At 41.4% G+C, this 18,875-nt stretch overlaps 1 protein-coding gene across 2 annotated transcripts in view; it reads right to left on the bottom strand.

Moving 5' to 3' along the window:
- The window catches only part of brpf3b (bromodomain and PHD finger containing, 3b), a 57,934-nt gene extending 39,559 nt beyond the window's left edge, over nucleotides 1-18,375 (bottom strand). Inside the window, exons 1-2 of one of the 2 annotated variants that reach the window (XM_055654605.1) lie at nucleotides 18,237-18,375; nucleotides 1,103-2,489 (exon numbers count right to left, since the gene is read on the bottom strand). In XM_055654605.1, coding sequence (XP_055510580.1) covers nucleotides 1,103-2,475 — 1,373 coding nt within the window. In that variant the 5' untranslated portion in view covers nucleotides 2,476-2,489; nucleotides 18,237-18,375. Of the gene's footprint in view, nucleotides 1-1,102; nucleotides 2,490-17,760; nucleotides 17,782-18,236 lie in introns of those variants that run through there. The other variant, XM_055654606.1, reaches the window with a different exon arrangement.
- Nucleotides 18,376-18,875: the final 500 nt, after the last annotated feature.

Below are 18,875 nucleotides of genomic sequence, written 5' to 3'. Positions count from 1 at the left end.
CACATCATTCTCCATCCAGTAGTGAACAGAGAGTTCTACGTTGAGATCATTTGAGCCTGCTACAAACCAAAATGACTTAGTTTGTCCTAACCATCTGGAGAGAAGTCTTTATACTTGACCTGTTCATGATATGATCAGGAACTTACCTTTCAGGGAAATCTGACATTGAATTCCATATTCTTCAATAACTCGAGCATATAATACATACATCTGAGCCTATCCAAAGTAATTTTAACACACCTCTATGGGGTTAAATCATGTTGAGCTCCACTAAAAAATCCAAACTTTTAATGCAATTTCTGAAGGATATGCCTTGACAAAAATTGATAAAAGAAAAGCAAGGAATTAGTTTTAAAAATGCATTTTGGGACATTAAGTGGACTGAATGTCAAAACAAAGCTCTCATACAAAAAAAGCAAGGGGCATTTTCACAACATTTGTTTATTGCATAAGCCCAACAAAGGAGACACACACCAAGAGAGCTATGATATGCCCTAGGCATTTATTTTACAAGTTAAATCAGTTGCAGCTCAACAGCAGAAGGCAATTTCTAAATGCCACAATAAAGTTCATATGACATAGAGCAGATTTAGGCCATTCATCCCATCAAGTCCACTCTGCCATTCAATCGTGGTTGATCTATTTTTCCCTCTCAGACCCATTCTCCTGTCTTTTCACCCATAACCTTTGACTTCTCTTCTTTCTCTTTTTCTATTACAGCTTAAAGTTTAAAAAAAAAAGAGGTTGTACACGAAATGTATTATTTTGCATATTATGATTAAGATATATGTACAATGCTTTTAATTAAAAAAAAATATATAAAAATTTAAAAAAAACCTTTGACGCCCTGCTTAACCAAATCCTATCACATCTCCACTTTAAAAATACCCAATGGCTTAGCTTCCACCTCCGTCTGTGGCAATGAATTCAACAGATTCACCCACCCTCTGGCTAAAGAAATCCCTCCTCATCTCCATTCTAAAAATGTTTGTCCTTTCATTCTGAAGGTATGCCCTCTGCTCACAGCCTCAGAAGAAGACATATGAAGATAGATCACCGGCTAGCCAAAAACAATGCTGTCTCAAACTTTGAAAAGCCTCACCTGTGAGTAGGTATCTGTGGCACGGTCACCACAGGTACTGCAGCTCGTCGCTCTTCGAGGAAATTTTTTATTTTTTTTGTTTTCTGTTTTGATTTGGCTTTGGTCTTTTTAGGTGACACTTTCTTTGGACTCTCCCCACCTTCTACTTTTTCTTCCTCATCTTCCTCCGCCTCGTTCTCATCTAAAGTGAGGATCTTTTTCACTGACCCCGGTGGGGAGTGAACGTCGCAATACGCAGTCTTCCGGACGCTGAAAGTCATCCCGTTGGCACTAGTTTCTCGTACGGGTTCCATCTTCATGTATAATCCAGCCCGCTGAGCGCAGGTCACATGGAAGGCAGTGTAGCAATTGGCCTTGTGACACTGAATAGAGGCACCAGCACCCTTTTGTTTGCAAATATAGCATACTAACTTCCACCTAGCAGAAGGAATGTTCTCAATGCTGTCTATAGGCTCCAGGAACACTGTATTAGCAAAACAAACTTCTGGTATCCATAGAGCACAAACCACATGAGCCCATCGCCCATCGTCTGTCTGTTTAAACGCACCACCATTATTTGGACACAAAGCACAATCCACAGGTCTAGAAGGAGATTGAAGACAGCAGCGGCAGAGCCATTGTCCCTCTGGAATATACGGTACTCCGTAGCATTCCTGATGTACAGCAAGATTGCAGATATCACAAAATAAGATCACATTGCTATTCTGACACTCACCATCCATACAAATGCAACAAACGGCGTCTTCATCAATTAGGGACTGAGGATCACCTTTATTCCGGCTTTCAAAGTAGGATTCTTTTTCCAGTTTGTCCATGAGGCACTCAAATATCTCTTGAGATACTATGCCAAGCACATCACTCTTACGCTTTTCATTGATCATTTCTAGCCACGCATAATCCTCCTCGTCCATATCATATTCAACCTCGCCGTCCAGTTCCTCCACTGATTTTTCAATGTACCTGTAATATGCGGGTGGCAGGGGGGAGGCGTCGGGGGGCTTGTAATCAATAATCCTAAAAGACGGTTGAGGTAATTCAGCACTGGCTCCAGCTGAATGCTTTGAGGTGGTCTCCTTCCTCTTGTCTTTGCAAACTGTTCTTTTGGACTTGGAAGGAAAGAGAGGTTGTTCGCTGTTTTCTTTATTACTGTTACATTCTGTAATCTCTTGAGCAGTCAAATCATCCTCAGCGATAATCTTTAAGGAATCAAATATGCTAATCCTGTGCAGCCTGCCATCAATGTCCACCTCCACCATCCGTTGTGCTTGAGCGTATGTTAATGTTTCTCTGCTTGGTGAGCATTTAAGTCCGTAGGGAGATGGAGAACGGCGACTTCCACAATTATTTCTCATCATTCGTTGTGGATCTTGCATCACCTATAGACAATCTATGAAGCAAGAACATAAAATTGCATGAGGAACAAAATTGTCACTGGAGAACTCTCCTTTATAATGCTTTACAAAAAAAATATTTTCACCCAAGCATAAACTATCAACAACTAGAGAGCAGTCCTGGGCTACTATTTACCTCATCGGAGACCTTCAGACCACCTATAATTAGTGTTTACTGGACTTTATTTTGCATGAAATGTTATTCCCTTAATCATGTATCTGTACATAGTGAATGGCTCGATTGTAATCATGTATGGTCTTTCCACTGACTGGTTAGCATGTCACAAAAGCTTTTCACTGCACCTCGGTGCGTGTGACGATAAACCAAACTAAATTAAACATAGAAACATAGACATAGAAACATAGAAATGAGGTGCAGGAGTAGGCCATTCGGCCCTTCGAGCCTGCACCGCCATTCAATATGATCATGGCTGATCATCCAACTCAGTATCCCGTACCTGCCTTCTCTCCATACCCCCTGATCCCCTTAGCCACAAGGGCCACATCTAACTCCCGCTTAAATATAGCCAATGAACTGGCCTCAACTACCCTCTGTGGCAGAGAGTTCCAGAGATTCATCACTCTCTGTGTGAAAAAAGTTCTTCTCATCTCGGTTTTAAAGGATTTCCCCCCTATCCTTAAGCTGTGACCCCTTGTCCTGGACTTCCCTAACATCGGGAACAATCTTCCTGCATCTAGCCTGTCCAACCCCTTAAGAATTTTGTAAGTTTCTATAAGATCCCCTCTCAATCTCCTAAATTCTAGAGAGTATAAACCAAGTCTATCCAGTCTATCTTCATAAGACAGTCCTGACATCCCAGGAATCAGTCTGGTGAACCGTCTCTGCATTCCCTCTATGGCAATAATGTCCTTCCTCAGATTTGGAGACCAAAACTGTACGCAATGCTCCAGGTGTGGTCTCACCAAGACCCTGTACAACTGCAGTAGAACCTCCCTGCTCCTATACTCAAATCCTTTTGCAATGGAAGCTAACGTACCATTCGCTTTCTTTACTGCCTGCTGCACCTGCATGCCTACCTTCAATGACTGGTGTACCATGACACCCAGGTCTCGCTGAATCTCCCCCTTTCCCAATCGGCCACCATTTAGATAATAGTCAGCTTTCCCGTTTTTGCCACCAAAATGGATAACCTCACATTTATCCACATTATACTGCATCTGCCAAACATTTGCCCACTCACCCAGCCTATCCAACAAACTAGTATGAAAGAATAAGAATATAATTACTCAAATATCCATATTCTGGTTTAGAGTCATAGAATCATACAGCATGGAGACAGGTCATTCAGCCCAACCTGCCCATGCTGACCAAGATGCCCCATCCCATCTGCATGTGTTTGTCCCATTTCCCTCTAAACCTTTCTTATCCATGTAGTTCTCCAAATATTTAGGTAGACATAACATGTTTCACCTGTACCATTATGTTTACTGAAATGATAAATTTAATTAGAGTTTAAAAAAAGCACGAAACGTAAACAAGAATGGTAGGCAGTGTGTTGGAGATACAAAGCCACAGTGGTAGAGTTGCTACCATACAGCACCAGAGACCCAGGTTTGATCCCAACTATGGGTGCTGTCTGCACGAAGTTTGTATGTTTTTCCTGTGACTGTGTAGATTCTTTAAAGGCGTACAGGTTTGTAGGTTAATTGGTTTTGGTAAGTTGGAAAATTGTCCTTAGTGTGTTTAATTTATATGGGGTGATCGCTGGTTGGCATCGACTCAGTAGGCTGAAGGGCCTGTTTCCACGCTGTATCTCTAAAGTCTCCAATTTCATTCATGACCTTGATTTATATAAAGCTGTATAATTTTAATAATGACTGTAGATACCTAATTGTCTTTTAAAGTATGCCATAGTTTTATTGAAACCAGTCAGGTGGAAGACAGTATTTCTCTGATCATATTGTTGGAAGGATTTTCATTCTCTCATAACAAAAAACGATGACATAAAATGCTGAGGTAACACAGTGGGTGATATAAATAATCTTTATAAAAAATCTAACCTCTCCCCCTTGAACATATAGCCCTCTGCTCACTCTGCAGCAACCCCGACTTTATATAAAATCACCCCAAAATAAGTTACTCCAGTATTTTGTGTCTGACTTCGATTTACCAGGATCTGCAGTTCTTTCTTTAAAAAAACTATCAGATTGAAATGACAGACACACGTGCGGACTACAGATGTCACTAACACACTTATCTGACGAGTATACCTGGCCAAATGTGCATAATTCCTTCCATTTTGCGTGAATATTTGCATACAGTTTGCAACCTCCAGGAGTCAAGACAAGAATGTTTCATTGTCACATGTACCAAAAAACAGAGCAATTAAATTCTTACTTGCAGCAGCATAACAGATTTGTAAACACAGCACTTGCAAAAATCTTTAAAAATGTAAAAACCTGAATATTAAACAGCAAAATAATTAGTCCTTAATGCAATCACACAGTTAGTAGTTCATAGATTAGTTGGTGTTGTATTGTTCAAGAGCCTCGCAGGTGTTGGGATGAGGCTGTTCTTGAAATTGGAAACCAGATGCTAATATGAAAGGTAGTACTTTAATACACATATCATGAACAGTCACCTGTTTCTAAAGTATGTCTCCAAAAGAATAAAAAGTCCACTCCGCTACAAGTTCACCATTCCCCTATTACATCAATTAAAGAGAAACAGACCGTCCACCCAAAAATATAACATCAGAACCCAAACAACAAAATTCACTTGAATATATAGATTAATAGTTTGTCTATTAGGAGTCATGTTTATTAGTACTTATTAGTTTAAAAGAAAATGTACTGGCTACTTTGTCTTTTCTAAATGTAGAAATAAGGATCCGCAGATGCTGGTTTACACAAAAGGGTACAAAGTGCGGGTCAGGCAGCATCTGCGGAGGACCTGGATAGGAGCCAGAAGAAGGGCCCCAATCCAAATCGTCACCCATCCATGTTCTCCACAGAGGTTGCCTGACCTGCTCAGTTACTCCAGCACTTTGTGTCTTTTTGCCTTTCTTTAATGGCGCCCTTCCGAGCCCAGGAAAAGCCTTGTTAAGTGTAGTTTTCACCACCCATCTATATTTATTTCAACATTTATAATTCACCTTTAAAATACTGGGACGGTGGAAGTGGCAATGGGAACACTTTCCATCCAAATTCTTTTGCTGCAACCCACCATTCATCTTCATTCTTCACATCTCACAAATGGAGATTAGTGTGGGTCAGGTGAAAAAAATTACATCAAAGTTTTCTCCAGCAATTTTGCCTACCTTCGATTCGCATCAAAGCGTCTGTCATTTTTAAAATGTATTGTAGCACCTTAGTCCAGTGCAGAGTAGGCAAAACTGAAGAATTAAGATGACTTTTACATTACTGGTAATTCCAGAATCTTCAAAAAATTCTCTCTACAACCGAGGAACAATAAGTTCCCCATTTATAGGTAACCCACTCCCCTCTGTCCCTTTCTCACTCCTACTGATCGGCCCAGGTCCTCTCACACACCCCGTTCTTCCAAACCGCCCCACCCCCAGGTTTCTTTCGCCTACTGCACCTGCCCATCACCTGCATACTCTTCCCATGGGTCCTCCATTCCCTCTCTCCGCCCCACCCTTAACTTGGCTCCACTCGTCCTTTCTTATCAGATTCCATAAACTGCACGCCTTTATCATGTCCACTTATCACCTCCCACCCTTAGTCACCTTCTACACCCTTTCCTGATTGTCCATCAACCCCTCCTCACCTAGAAGCACCTATCATTTGCCAGCTCTTGCCCCACCATTTTTCTTCATCTCCTTACACTTGCCATCTTTCCTCTACCTTTTCAAACCAGATAAAAAGCCTTTACCCAAATCGTTAACTGTCCATTTCCCTCCACAGATGCTGCCTGACCCATTGAGTTCCACCAGCACTGTTTTTCTTACGGTAAAATCTACTCACTCTACAACTGAGTTTTTGGAAACTCTTTATTAACCCAAGCATTGTCCAGACGGCAAACATATTCACATATATATGGTGATAGGTGTATGGAACAAGCTGCCACAGGACGTAGTTGAGGTAGGTACCAAAACAACATTTGTAATGAGTCCAATGAGCTGAGATCCAAAAATCTATAACCTCCTTTTGCTCTGGTATTTTATTTAATTCACATGTTTAATCGATAATGTTTTATTATTAATGTTTTATGTGTCATTCCTGTCACTGTATGTCATGTTGTCACTTGCAGGCAGAGCACCAAGGCAAATTCCTTGTATGTGAATACTTGGCCAATAAACTTCATAATACATTTGGACAGGTACATGGATAGAAATGGCTTAGAGGGATATCGACCAAACACGGGCAGGTGGACTAGTGTAGATGGGGCAACTTGGTCAGCAGGGGCAGGGTCAGCAGGCGGAAGTTGGGCCGAAGGGCCGTGCTGTATAACTCTAATGAATTTTAGGTAGCTGGGTAATTTAATCCATTACTTCTAATCACTAACTTGCTTGAATTTCAGCATGGTTCATTTGCAAATATAAACATCAGTTTCACGAACAATGAGTCAACCCTCCGTGCGTTGTATAGATCAGATTTCTATTACTCATTTCACTTGCTTTTAAACGATCCTGGAGACTAGAACTGCATTTATTTTATCGCATGTGGCATGAACTAAAAAATGCACAATATTAGTTCAACATTTGTCACCTTTGTGTACTATTTCCTTTTATATTTTTTAATCCAATCAGAGACAAAAACTGGCAAATGGATAGGATACAATCAAGTTTTTCATCTTGACTACCTCTTGGGCAACACCAAAATTGGAAGGATTAATGATTCAAGGAGCGTCACAACCAGTTACATGAGGATATTAATAAAAACTTTTGAAAGGGCAAGGAATGACAAATTAATTTTAAATTTAGCTATATACCAGGTAATGTATTTATTTAATAAAAGTGGGACCTTTATTTGGCAGGTAATTAAGAATCTAAATGGATAGAAAGCAAAGTGACCGTGAGGAAGATACAGCATAAAAAAGGCCCTTCGGCCTAACTTGCTCACGCCGCCAACATGCCCCATCTACACTAATCCCATTTGCTCGTGCTTGGCCCATAACCCTCTAAACCTATCCTATCCATGTATCTGCCCAAATGTCTCTTAAATGTTATGATAGTACCTGCCTCAACTACCTGCGCCGGCAGGCAGTTCATTCTGTTTACCCACCACCCTTTGTGGCAAAAAAAAATGTTGCCCTTCGGGTTCCTATTATATCTTTTCTCCTTCGCCTTAAACCCATGTCCTCTTGTTCACAATTCCCCTACTCTGGACAAAAGACTTTGTGCATTTACCTGATCTATTCCTCTCATGATCTTGTACACCATAAGATCACCCCTCATCCTCCTGTGCTCCAAAGAGTAAAGTCCTAGCCTGCTCAACTTTTCTTTATAGGTCATCCTCAAATACACCCTTTCCAGCTTGACAACATCTTTCCTCTAACATAGTAACCAAAGTTGAATGCAATATTCTAAACATGGCCTCATCAATGTCTTATACTACTGTAACATGACCTCCCAACTTCTCTACTCAATACTGATGAAAGCCAATGTGCCGAAAGCCTTCTTGACCACCCTATCTACCCATGATGCCACTTTCAAGGAACTATATACCTGCACTCCTGCTCTACAACACTCCCCAGAACCCTGCCATTAACTGTATAGGTCCCGCCCTTATTAAACTGCCCAAAAAGCAACACCTCACACTTCTCAGTATTAAATTCCATTAATCATTCCTCAGCCCACCTGCTCAACCGATGAAGGTCTTGCTGCAAAATTTGACAACCATCTTCACCATCTAGAATACCACCCACTGTCGTGTCATCTGCAGATTTGCTAATCATGCCTTGTATGTTCTCATCCTAATCATTAGTATAAATGACAAACAATGGGCCCGGCACGCAACCCTGAGGCACACCACTAGTCACAGGCCTCCAGTCGGAAAAGTAACCATCCACCATCACCCTCTGCTTCCATGCATGAAGCCAATTTTTCTAACCAGTTGACTATCTGTCCATGGATCCCACGCGATCTAACCTTCCAGAGCAACCTACCATACAGAATCTTGTTAAATGCCTTGCTGAAATCCATATAAACAATGTCTACAGCTGCCCTCATCAACCTTTTTGGTCACCTCTTCAAAAAACTCAATCATAATTGTGATACATTATCTCTCCAATACAAAACCATGCTGACTATCTCTAATCAGCCCCTGTCCATCTAAATGTATGTATATCTTATTCCTCAGAATACTCTCTGGTAACTTTCCTACCACAGATGTTAGGCTCACTGTCCTGTTGTTCCTAGGCTTGTCCCTACAGCCCTTCTTAAATGCAGGTACAACATTTGCCACACTCCAGTCTTCTGGCACCTTACCTGTATTTAACGACTACTCATAAATTTTAGCCAAATCGCCTGCAATTTCCTCTAGCATCCCACAATGTCCTCCGGTATATCTGATCAGCACCTCCTCAACCGTAACACTGACTGCCCTCAAGACACTTCCTTTCTTTCTTTTAAAATCTTTTTATTCGTTTTTTTCCAAAAACAAAAACAATGATAATGATAAACATAACAATGATATTGATACATAGGGACCAGGATTACATTAATAACAGGTATAACCTAAATACGAGTCCAGTGTCAAAATACACATTGAATATAGACCTCCCGGTCTCTATGTAAATATAGTTAAATGTTTAAAAGAAAACTTGTATATTAAAAAAAGAGAAAAAAGGAAAAAACAAAACCCCCCTAAACTAGAAAAAAAAAGCAAAACAGAATCTGGGCTGCAAGGAATTTCAACAATTTAAGTCCCTGTTTGTCATCAAGTCCGTTCCACCATATAAAGGTAAAATAATTATTATAACGGTTGGAAAGGGGACAATTTATGTCATGTGAAAATGTTGAATAAATCTTCCCCAAGTCCTATCAAATTTAACCAAGGGTTCAACAATGTCACCTGATTTTTTTCTAAATTTAAACAATATATCGTTTCAGAGTACCAATGGAGTGTGGTCGGAGGGTTAGAGTCTTTACACTTAAATAAAATAAATCGTCTTGCAATTAATGTGGTAAAAGCAATCAGCTGATGGGCGGAATGGGACAAATGAATAGAATCTAACATCGGTACCCCAAAAATTGCAGTAATAGGATGAGGTTGTAAATCAATACCTAAAACTACAGAAATAGTATCAAAGATTTATTTCCAAATTACATTTATTAGAGAGTTGTTCAAAAGACATAAAACAACCATCCAAAAACAAATCACGAAAAGCTACCAATCCCTTCCTCTTCCATAACAGAAAGGCTTGATCAGTACTAGAAGGTTGGAAGAAAAAATTAGATATGATGGGACTCGATAAGTTAAATCATTCAATCCAAAAAACTTACGAAATCGAAACCATATTCGGAATGTATGTCTTATTATTGGATTAGTCGTATATTTATTCAATCTCGTAATTGTAAAAGGTAACAAGCCCCCTAGAATAGAAACCAATGATAGCCCTTGCATAGAATCACGTTCAAGATTTATCCATCCTGGGCATTGGGAATCTTCTAAATCTTTTGTCCAAAAGACACTTCCATTGACAGCCCCAAGTTCCCCGGTCCTCATGTCTTCCTCCACTGTAAAAGCATAGGAGAAATACTCATTAAGGACCTTGCCCATCTCCTGTGGCTCTACACAGAGTTGACTACTTTGATTCCTGAGGGGTCATATTCTCTCTCTGGTTACACTTTTTCCCTTATAAAATCTCTTGGGATTATCCTTAATATTATCTGCCAGAGCAATCTCCTGACCCCTTTTGTGCCCTTCTGGTTTCCTTTTTCAGCTAGTTCCTCAGTTCCCAAAACTCCTCCTGGGATACACTTGATCCCAACTGCCCACATGCCTCCTTCTTAATCTTGACCAGAGCCTCAATTTCTCTCATTCTCGTAGCGTCCTTACGCCTCACTTTGATAAGAGCATGCATGTCTTAGACTCTTGTCAGAACACATTTTAATTTTAAAACATCCTAATTTCTCATACGTCTCGTTTCCTTCAAACAACCTGCCCCAATCACTTTGAGCGAGTTCCTGTCTAACACCTTCAAAGTTGGCCTTGCCCCAATTTAGAATTTTAACTCAATCTTAACTCGATTTAATTCTATCTATAACCATCTTTTAAAATAATTTTTAAAACTGCTAACCTGTTCCTTTCAGGTTAGCAGTTTTGACGGAATGGACAAATGGCGGATATCCTTAAAATTATTAGATTTTGAAGCAAAACGTTTTTGCAAAGGGATAACCAAATTAAACGTCATGAATGTAGTCTCCAAGAAATAATGGGACAATTGAAGCAAATAGTATAAATACATAAAAGGGAAATCAAGTCAGCATAAGGGATATGGAAGGGGAAGGTGGTGCGAACAGAATTAGACAAGAAAGGGTGTGGGAGTATCGAGCAACACGTATATTAAACTTAAACATGAAATTATATAGGTTTCCTAAACAGGGGAACAATTGTAACACATTCAACATATACATTTGCAAGTTTTCATAGTGGCCTTCCCTCCATTGTCGGTTCATGAAGTAATGCCAAAGGCAAAAAGACTGAGTGGCTGTAACAAATGGCAGGCAATCAGCACAAAATTTGATTTTATTCATTGGGCGGCACGGTGCCACAGCACGAGAGTTGCCACCTCACAGCACCAGAGACCCAGGTTCGATCCTGACTACGGCTGCTGTCTGTACGTTCACTTGTACGTTCTCCCCGTGACATGCGTGGGTTTTCTCCGGGAGCACCGTATACGTACGTATACTCGAGGTGACGTACGTACAGGTTTGTAGGCTAATTAGCTTGGTAAAATTTTTAATTGTCCCTAGTATGTGTAGGATGGTGTTGGCGAGCAGGGATGGCAGGTCGGTTCGGACACGGTGAGCCAAAGGGCCTGTTTCCGCACTGAATCCCTAAAACTGTTACAAACTAAAAAAATGGGAAATTAGATAATTACTGTATAAACTAATATTTCACAGTTGTGGCACGTGCATGCAGTCTATCCAGTTTTACTAATAATATCCACTCAGTCAAGTCTTCCCTGATCCAGATTGATAACTTTGGTGGAAATGTGAAGTGGATAAATGCAATTAATCCGCAATTGGGTTATTGCTGAATTTAAAACTCTTGAATAAGTTTGGGACAGCACAATGGCACGGGTGGTAGAGTAACTGCCTCACAGAGCCGGGTACAATCCTAACCTCAGGCACTGTCTGTATGGAGCTGGCACATTCTCCCAGTTTCCTCCCATATCCCAAAGACATGCGGGTTTGTCGTTTAATTGGCCCCTGTAAATTGCCCCTAGTGTGTAGAGAGTGGATGAGAAAGTGGGATAACATAGAACTAGTGTACAAGTGATCGATGGAGGGTTGAAGGGCCTGTTGCAATAAGTGTAATAGCTGGACAATTAGAAGTTCAAACAAACAGTATATGTAACTATATAAATTAGGAAATTAGGGACTAGCCCCATGGCTGTGAAAAACCTTGATGTGTTTATATTACTTTCAAAATGAAGAAAAAACTTGTTAATATTTACTGATTTTGTAATGTCATCCCTTTTCACGGATAAATCAACAATTCTTGACAATGCATGTAATATAATATTCCAGACACCTTAAGGTTTCTAATCCACATTTTTCTTCACTGAATAACAGACAACTATCAATGAACAGTACAATTTTGATACCAGTCGGGAATAGGTTGAATAGTTGAGAGGATCATGAGAAAAGGGAAAAGGCAGGAAGAAAAAAAAACCTCTCTTGACCCCAATATCTAAATTAACTCCTTCCATGTCGTGCTAAGTTAGCCTATTTTCATTTACATTTATTATTTGCTAGTTTGTTTGATTTAGCTTTTGAAAACAGACGATGGGAGAACATTTTTTTAAATCATCTCAGTGGTTAAAAAGTCCTGTTTGAAAATAGCACGGCCATTAAATTTACAACGAGAATTATACTTCACCCAGTAACCCTTTGTCATCACATGTAATCTGTGAACAAAACATTTGATAAAAACTCATTATGTCAAAGTAATAGTCAATAAGGGAGCATGAATTGAATAAACCTGTCATACAGCATAGAAATAGGCCCTTTGGCCCAACCTGTCCATGCCGACCAAGATTCCCAATCTACGCTAGTCCACCTGCCAGCCTCATTCAGATATAATCAAACCAGTGCTTCTTGTCCAATACCTTATATTAGTATCAATTTACAAAACGTGCATCAAATTTAAAAAGAACAATTGCTGGAGGAACTCAGCGAGTCAGGCAGCATTGATCCACTGTCCCTCCAGCACCTCAGAATAAAAGGAAGTACCTTTAGAATGGACATGATGAGGAACTTTGTTAGTTCAAGGGTGGTGAATCTGTAAAATACACTGCCGCAGATGGAGGTGGTGGGCAAGTCATAGGTTATTTTTTGAAACAGAGATTCATAGATTCATAGGGTTCTTGATTATTAAGGGTGTCAAAGGTTATGGGGAGAAGGCAGGAGAATGGAGTTGAGAGGTAAAAATCAGCCATGATGGAATGGCAGAGCAGACTTGATAGGCCGAGTGGCCTAATTCTGTTCCTATGTCTTATGGTCACTTTTCTTTACTCAAGATTAGAGCATCTGTAGTTTCTTGTATCAAATTAATCTGGATACAACCATTCAAATTTTACTGCTCCAAGCATTCAACTTTTCTTTAAATATGCTGGATTTCAAGAATACAAAACGTTGCCAAACAACAAAGTGTTGCCAAACAAGCTAAGTATTGACAGCAGCATTGTATTTGCAACTGCAAAGTATCTCTTTCCGCATTTGCATGAATCATCACTCCTTATAGTAAACTGGCCTAAGATAGTTAAGTCACGACTATACTCATAACGTTAGCAATGTATTTACACTAAAATGAAAGTGGCAGGGTCTTTTGTTGCCTACCTACAGAAAATACTCCCAGCACCACATTATCACATCTTGTCAACTTTCTCAATGTCTCGAGCATTTATTGATTTAGAAATTCCAGCATGCTATTGTTCCTCAACTAAAAATCGATTATTTATTTAGACTTTAACAGTAAGCATTAATTCAAAAATAGACTTCCCCAGTAAGCACCAAAAAGTTATTCAACAACAAGCAGCCAAGTCCAATCCTTAATTGGCATCCACAGAGGCACAGTGTTGTTTCAAGGAATTAAAATCCTGACCAATCTTTCTCATGCTAATCCAGGAAACTGAAGACAATTCTTAGGGACTTACAACTTCTGACTAACTACAACAAACTGCAGATCAAACTTCACACTTTCCTCAAGTATATGTTTATGCTATTAATTCAATAACACCAAGTGTTGGGTGAACCAAAATATATGGATATTTATTTTGCAGTAATTACAAACAGATCTCAGTGAATTATAGCACCATTGTTTTCACATATGTCTAATTTTAAATAATTTTAGCACAGAAAAATGGCAAAATAAACCCCAAGATATGTACAAAAAGGTTGACGGATATATGAAATATAAACAAGTTGGTGGGATATACAGCAGGTCAGGCAGCATCTAAGGAGAGTGAAACAGAGTTAATGTTTCAGATTGAAACATTAACAAAGAAGACATCTGCAATTTATTTTCCTTTTCAAGTTATTATGGATATTACTCTTTAGGCACAGTGCTGGTGTAACTCAGCAGCTCAGGCAGCATCTTTGGAGAACATGGAATGGCGATGACCCCAAGCATCACCTATCCATGTTCTCCAGAGATGCTGCCTGAACCGCTGAGTTACACCAGCACTGCACCTAAAGAGTAATATCTAAGAGGAGACCAGGCTTCGATCCTGACTACGGATGCTGTCCGTATGGAGTTTGTACGTTCTCCCAGTGACCTGCATGGATTTTCTCCGAGATCTTCGGTTTCTTCCCACACTCTAAAGACGTACAGGTTTGTAGGTTAATTGGCTTAAAAAAAGAGGAACGTTTCAGTGACAGCAAGACTTCTGCTTTGATAACAGCATAAAACAAAACCCTTCTCATTTTAAAAATCATTAAAAGACTTGCATATTATTTTGGTTTCAATACCTCACAATGACAAATCTAGAACTTGGAGATTTAGGTAAAGTCTTTGGTTTTGGTTGCACCATGGACTTTTTCACCCTTATGGCTAACTAGTATTAATGTCATTAGGTTATTGTTTTTTGATTATATTTACTGTGTATTATTGTTTACAAGCATTAAAGCTGCAGCAAGCAATAATTTAATTGTTCTGAGATCGGTACATATGACAATTAAACGCTTGATTCGCTGCCTCTAAAGAAAACATATGGAAACGCATATAAATTATATTATTTTATAGCGAGTGATCTTCCTCAAATAAAGTTTTGAATCAGAAGCACATCAAGTCAGTGGAACATTAAAAATATTGCCATTAGATCAGAATGGGATGTTAACTTTACACCGCTTTATGAAAAGTGCATATCAGCTCTGACTCTCTGCTCTAGAAGGAACACTAAATCCACATGTGAAAATTAAAATATTTTTACTCCAAACTATCTAAAAAGCAAGAATTAAAACATCTCTGCTTTGGCAATACATTTCCCAATGGGTGGCCTTACAAATTTAAATTTCAATTCTTGCACACTGACAAACACACACAAATATTGGATCATTATCGGTGTGTTTTACGTTGGATCAAAATAAATCTGTATGTGTAAGTTAATGGCAACATTATATTACCATCACAGGCAATTTCAATGATGACAGATGTCTGAGAAGGCTTCCAAATTATAAACTGTCTACTAAATGTATATACTATTTGAAATTCCTTGGATAATATTCTGTTTTCCACATTGTGTAAACATTAGCAATCTATGATGATTGCAGTTCAGAGGTTTTCTTCAAAAAATCCCATTTACATTGTTACAAATTATTTAGGTTTAATGCTAGAAAGCTATTATTTCAACAAGAATCGTTATTTACATCCTGCATAAACTTCCACATAGAAATAAAATGTTGGGTACAATGAATCGCCAACTCTGAAGTGTTTAAACAAAGTAACACATACTGCATACCAAAACAGACACCAGAATTAAATCAGTTGTTTGGTTCATAAATATCCTCAACCTCATTCGTTTAGTATGCTTGACAATGTTCCTGTGAAGCATTTTGGTTATTTTTCCACCCAGAAGGGCCACAAATAAATGAAAGCTGCTGACAACCTGCGACAATGTATCGTGCATAAACGTGCATTTTGCTCGGAAAGTTGGACACTAAATCCACACTTGCAAAATTAAAATGCGCTCACTAACTATCCATGAAGGTAGGAATAAAACATTCCCCGCCATACAGGACATGTACATAATTCAAATGGTCTAGTTTTCAAGGCTTGTCCAAACAGGGCGCACAGCGGCTGCCCTCACTGCGCCAGAGACCCATTCAGGCCTGACCTTGGGTGTTGCCTTTATAGAGTTTGTGCATTCTCTCTATGATGGTGTGGGTTTCCTCCAAATGTTCCAGCTTCTTCCCATATCAACAAGTTGTGTGGGTTGTTGGTTAATTGGCCTCTGTAAAATTGGTCCTAATGTGTAGGAAGCGGATGAGAAAGTGGAATAACACAGTACACATATTAATGCGTGATCAATAGTCAGCATGGACTCAGTGGGCCAAAGGGCCTGTTTTCATGCATATCTTTCGATCAATTTCAAAGGTATTTTCGTAGGTTAATTGAGATATGCAAATTGCCCCAAATATCTTGAGAGTGAATGCAAAAGTGAGAGCACACAGAACTAGTGTGAACTAGTGATAAGTCAACGTGGACTCGGTGGGCCAAAGGGCCTGTTGCCATGCTGTATCTTTAAATCAATCTGAGAGAGGCAGGTGCATTAGCTTCTGTAAAAGTGCCTTTAGTGAAAACGTGGGATAACATCGAACTACTATGAACGGGGTGATCAATAGTCGGCATGGATTAAGGTCATAGAAACATAGAGAATAGGTGCAGGAGTAGGCCATTCAGCCCTTTGAGCAAGCACCACCATTCAATATGATCATGGCTGATCATCCAAAATCAGTACCCCGTTCCCATACCCCTAAGAGCAAAATCTAACTCTCTCTTGAAAACATATCATAAACGATAGAATTAAGCCATTCGGCCTATCGTCTACTCCGCCATTCAATCATGGCTGATCTATATCGTCTACTCCGCCATTCAATCATGGCTGATCTAACCCCATTTCAATCGATCAACTTCAAAGATGTGCAGGTTTGTAGGTTAATTGCCCTATTTAAATTTCCCCTAGTGTGCAGTGGATAAGAAAGTAGGATAACATAGAACTAGTGTGAAAGGGTGATCAATGGTTGGCATGGACTCGACAGGCCAAAGGGTGGTTCCATGCGCATCTTTCAATCAATCTCAGAGACGTGCAAGTTTGCAGGTTAATTGGCCTCTAAATTGCCACTAGTGAGCAGTGAGCAGATGAGAGAATGGGATAACTAGTGTGAATGATTGTCGATATTCAACGTTTCAATCAATCTCAAAGACGTGCGGGTTTGAAGATTAGTTATTTCCGTAAGGTAGACAAAATGCTGGAGTAACTCAGCGGGTCAGGCAGCATTTCTGGAGAGAAGTAAAGAGTGACTTTTCGGGTGGAGACCCTTCTTCAGACTGCCCCTAGTAAACTGTGTGTAGGGAGTGGATGAGAAACTGAGATAACACAGAACTCGAGTGAATCAAAAGGGCAGGTTTCCATACTGTATCTCTAAAAATAACATCACCATGTATCTGTACACGGTGGATGGCTCGATTGTAATCATGTATAGTCTCGTCCTGAAACGTCCCCCATTCCGTCTCTCCAGAGATGCTGTCTGTCCTGCTGAGTTACTGCAGCCTTTTGGGTCTATCTTCAGTGTAAACAAGCATCAACAGTTCCTTCCTACACATGTATAGGCCACAAAAGGCCCTCAGCCGTTTGTTTACTATTTGACTTCCTCAATGTTTTGCACCATGGTGTTGTCTGCATCCACAGCAAGGTAAGCTCAGCCGATCCATGACGTAGAGGCCACCGGGGGTCAAAAGGTGGCTGACGTCACTGCAGCAAACCATTTTCCCGGGCGCATTTGAATTTAACCGCTGCTGATGTAAGCAGCCGCCCAAATATCGGCCCGAAATCCACATTGACTGTCCCCCACACACACACCACGATCCATTATTCGCCATTGGAATACTTACAGGAGGCTCACCGGCCTACTCTGAGGAGGAATTTCTACCCTTCAGCCAACAACCCCCCCCTCCCCTCCCCTCCCCTCCCCCAGCGCGCTAAGGCGCCACCAACCTTGCTGGCGGACAGACGCGATGACGGTCAGCGCTGCGAGCCAATGGGAGCCGGGGGACGGTTAACGAGCAGCTGCGCCGACCAACGGGCGGCGGAGAAGACCCAGTGGGCGGAATAAAATGCCCGAATCAGGAGCGAGCGTCCTCCCTTGGCAACCAATGAGCGTGAGGCGGGGGCGGGACCAACAGCCAGCAAGTTGGGTTGCACGGAGAGAATGTACAGTGGAACAAGATGGCGGCTCTTTCCACAACAAGCGACCCCCAACGCATATTAATTACAGACCTCCAACGGCCGACCCGAGCCCGTCACAAAGCCTCGCAGCTCCCCTTCCCAAACCACAGGCAAACAACCGCGCACAACAAACGCCATTTACCTTGTACGCTGATGGGGAAGGGGAGGGGGAGGGGAGGGAAGGAAAGAAATCCTCCTGCGGGCCGCAATAATTATTAATGGCAGCGGCAGCGCCTGCTTCCCGCCGTCGTTCACCGCCTCGTATGTCGTCCGCTGCGGCCGGAGCGCTTCATGGCGCGCCCGAGGGTGTTCGGCGGGAGCCCGGCGTCAACAAAAGACGGACTTTAATGGAGATTTGAGTGCGTCAGATAGCGGTAGGAAGGCGAGCGCTGGGCGCTGCTGGCGGGGGGAGGGGTGGGGGAGGGGGAAGATCTTTTCAATCACAGGCCCGACACGCCCCTGCGCATGACCCGAGCGAACGGGAAACCCCGTGCGCCGGCCGGGGAGAGGGGGCAGCGGAGGGGAGAGTGGGCAGGGGAGGGCAATGGGCAATGGGGGAGGAGGGGAGAGCAACGGGGAGGGTAACGGAGGGGGCAGGGGGGGCAATGGGGGTGGAGGGGAGAGTGGGCAGGGGAGGGCAATGGGGGTGGAGGGGAGAGCAACGGGGAGAGGAGAGGGGGCAGGGGAGGGCAATGGGGGGCAACGGGGTAGGGGGGAGGGGCAGGGGAGGGCAATGGGGGTGGAGGGGGGAGTCAGGGGAGGGTACGGGGAGGGCAATGGG

Source organism: Leucoraja erinacea, chromosome 24, assembly GCF_028641065.1.
Source record: "Leucoraja erinacea ecotype New England chromosome 24, Leri_hhj_1, whole genome shotgun sequence".
In the NCBI taxonomy this organism is placed as follows: Eukaryota; Metazoa; Chordata; class Chondrichthyes; order Rajiformes; family Rajidae; genus Leucoraja; species Leucoraja erinaceus.
This window is presented reverse-complemented; position numbering and strand designations above follow the sequence as displayed.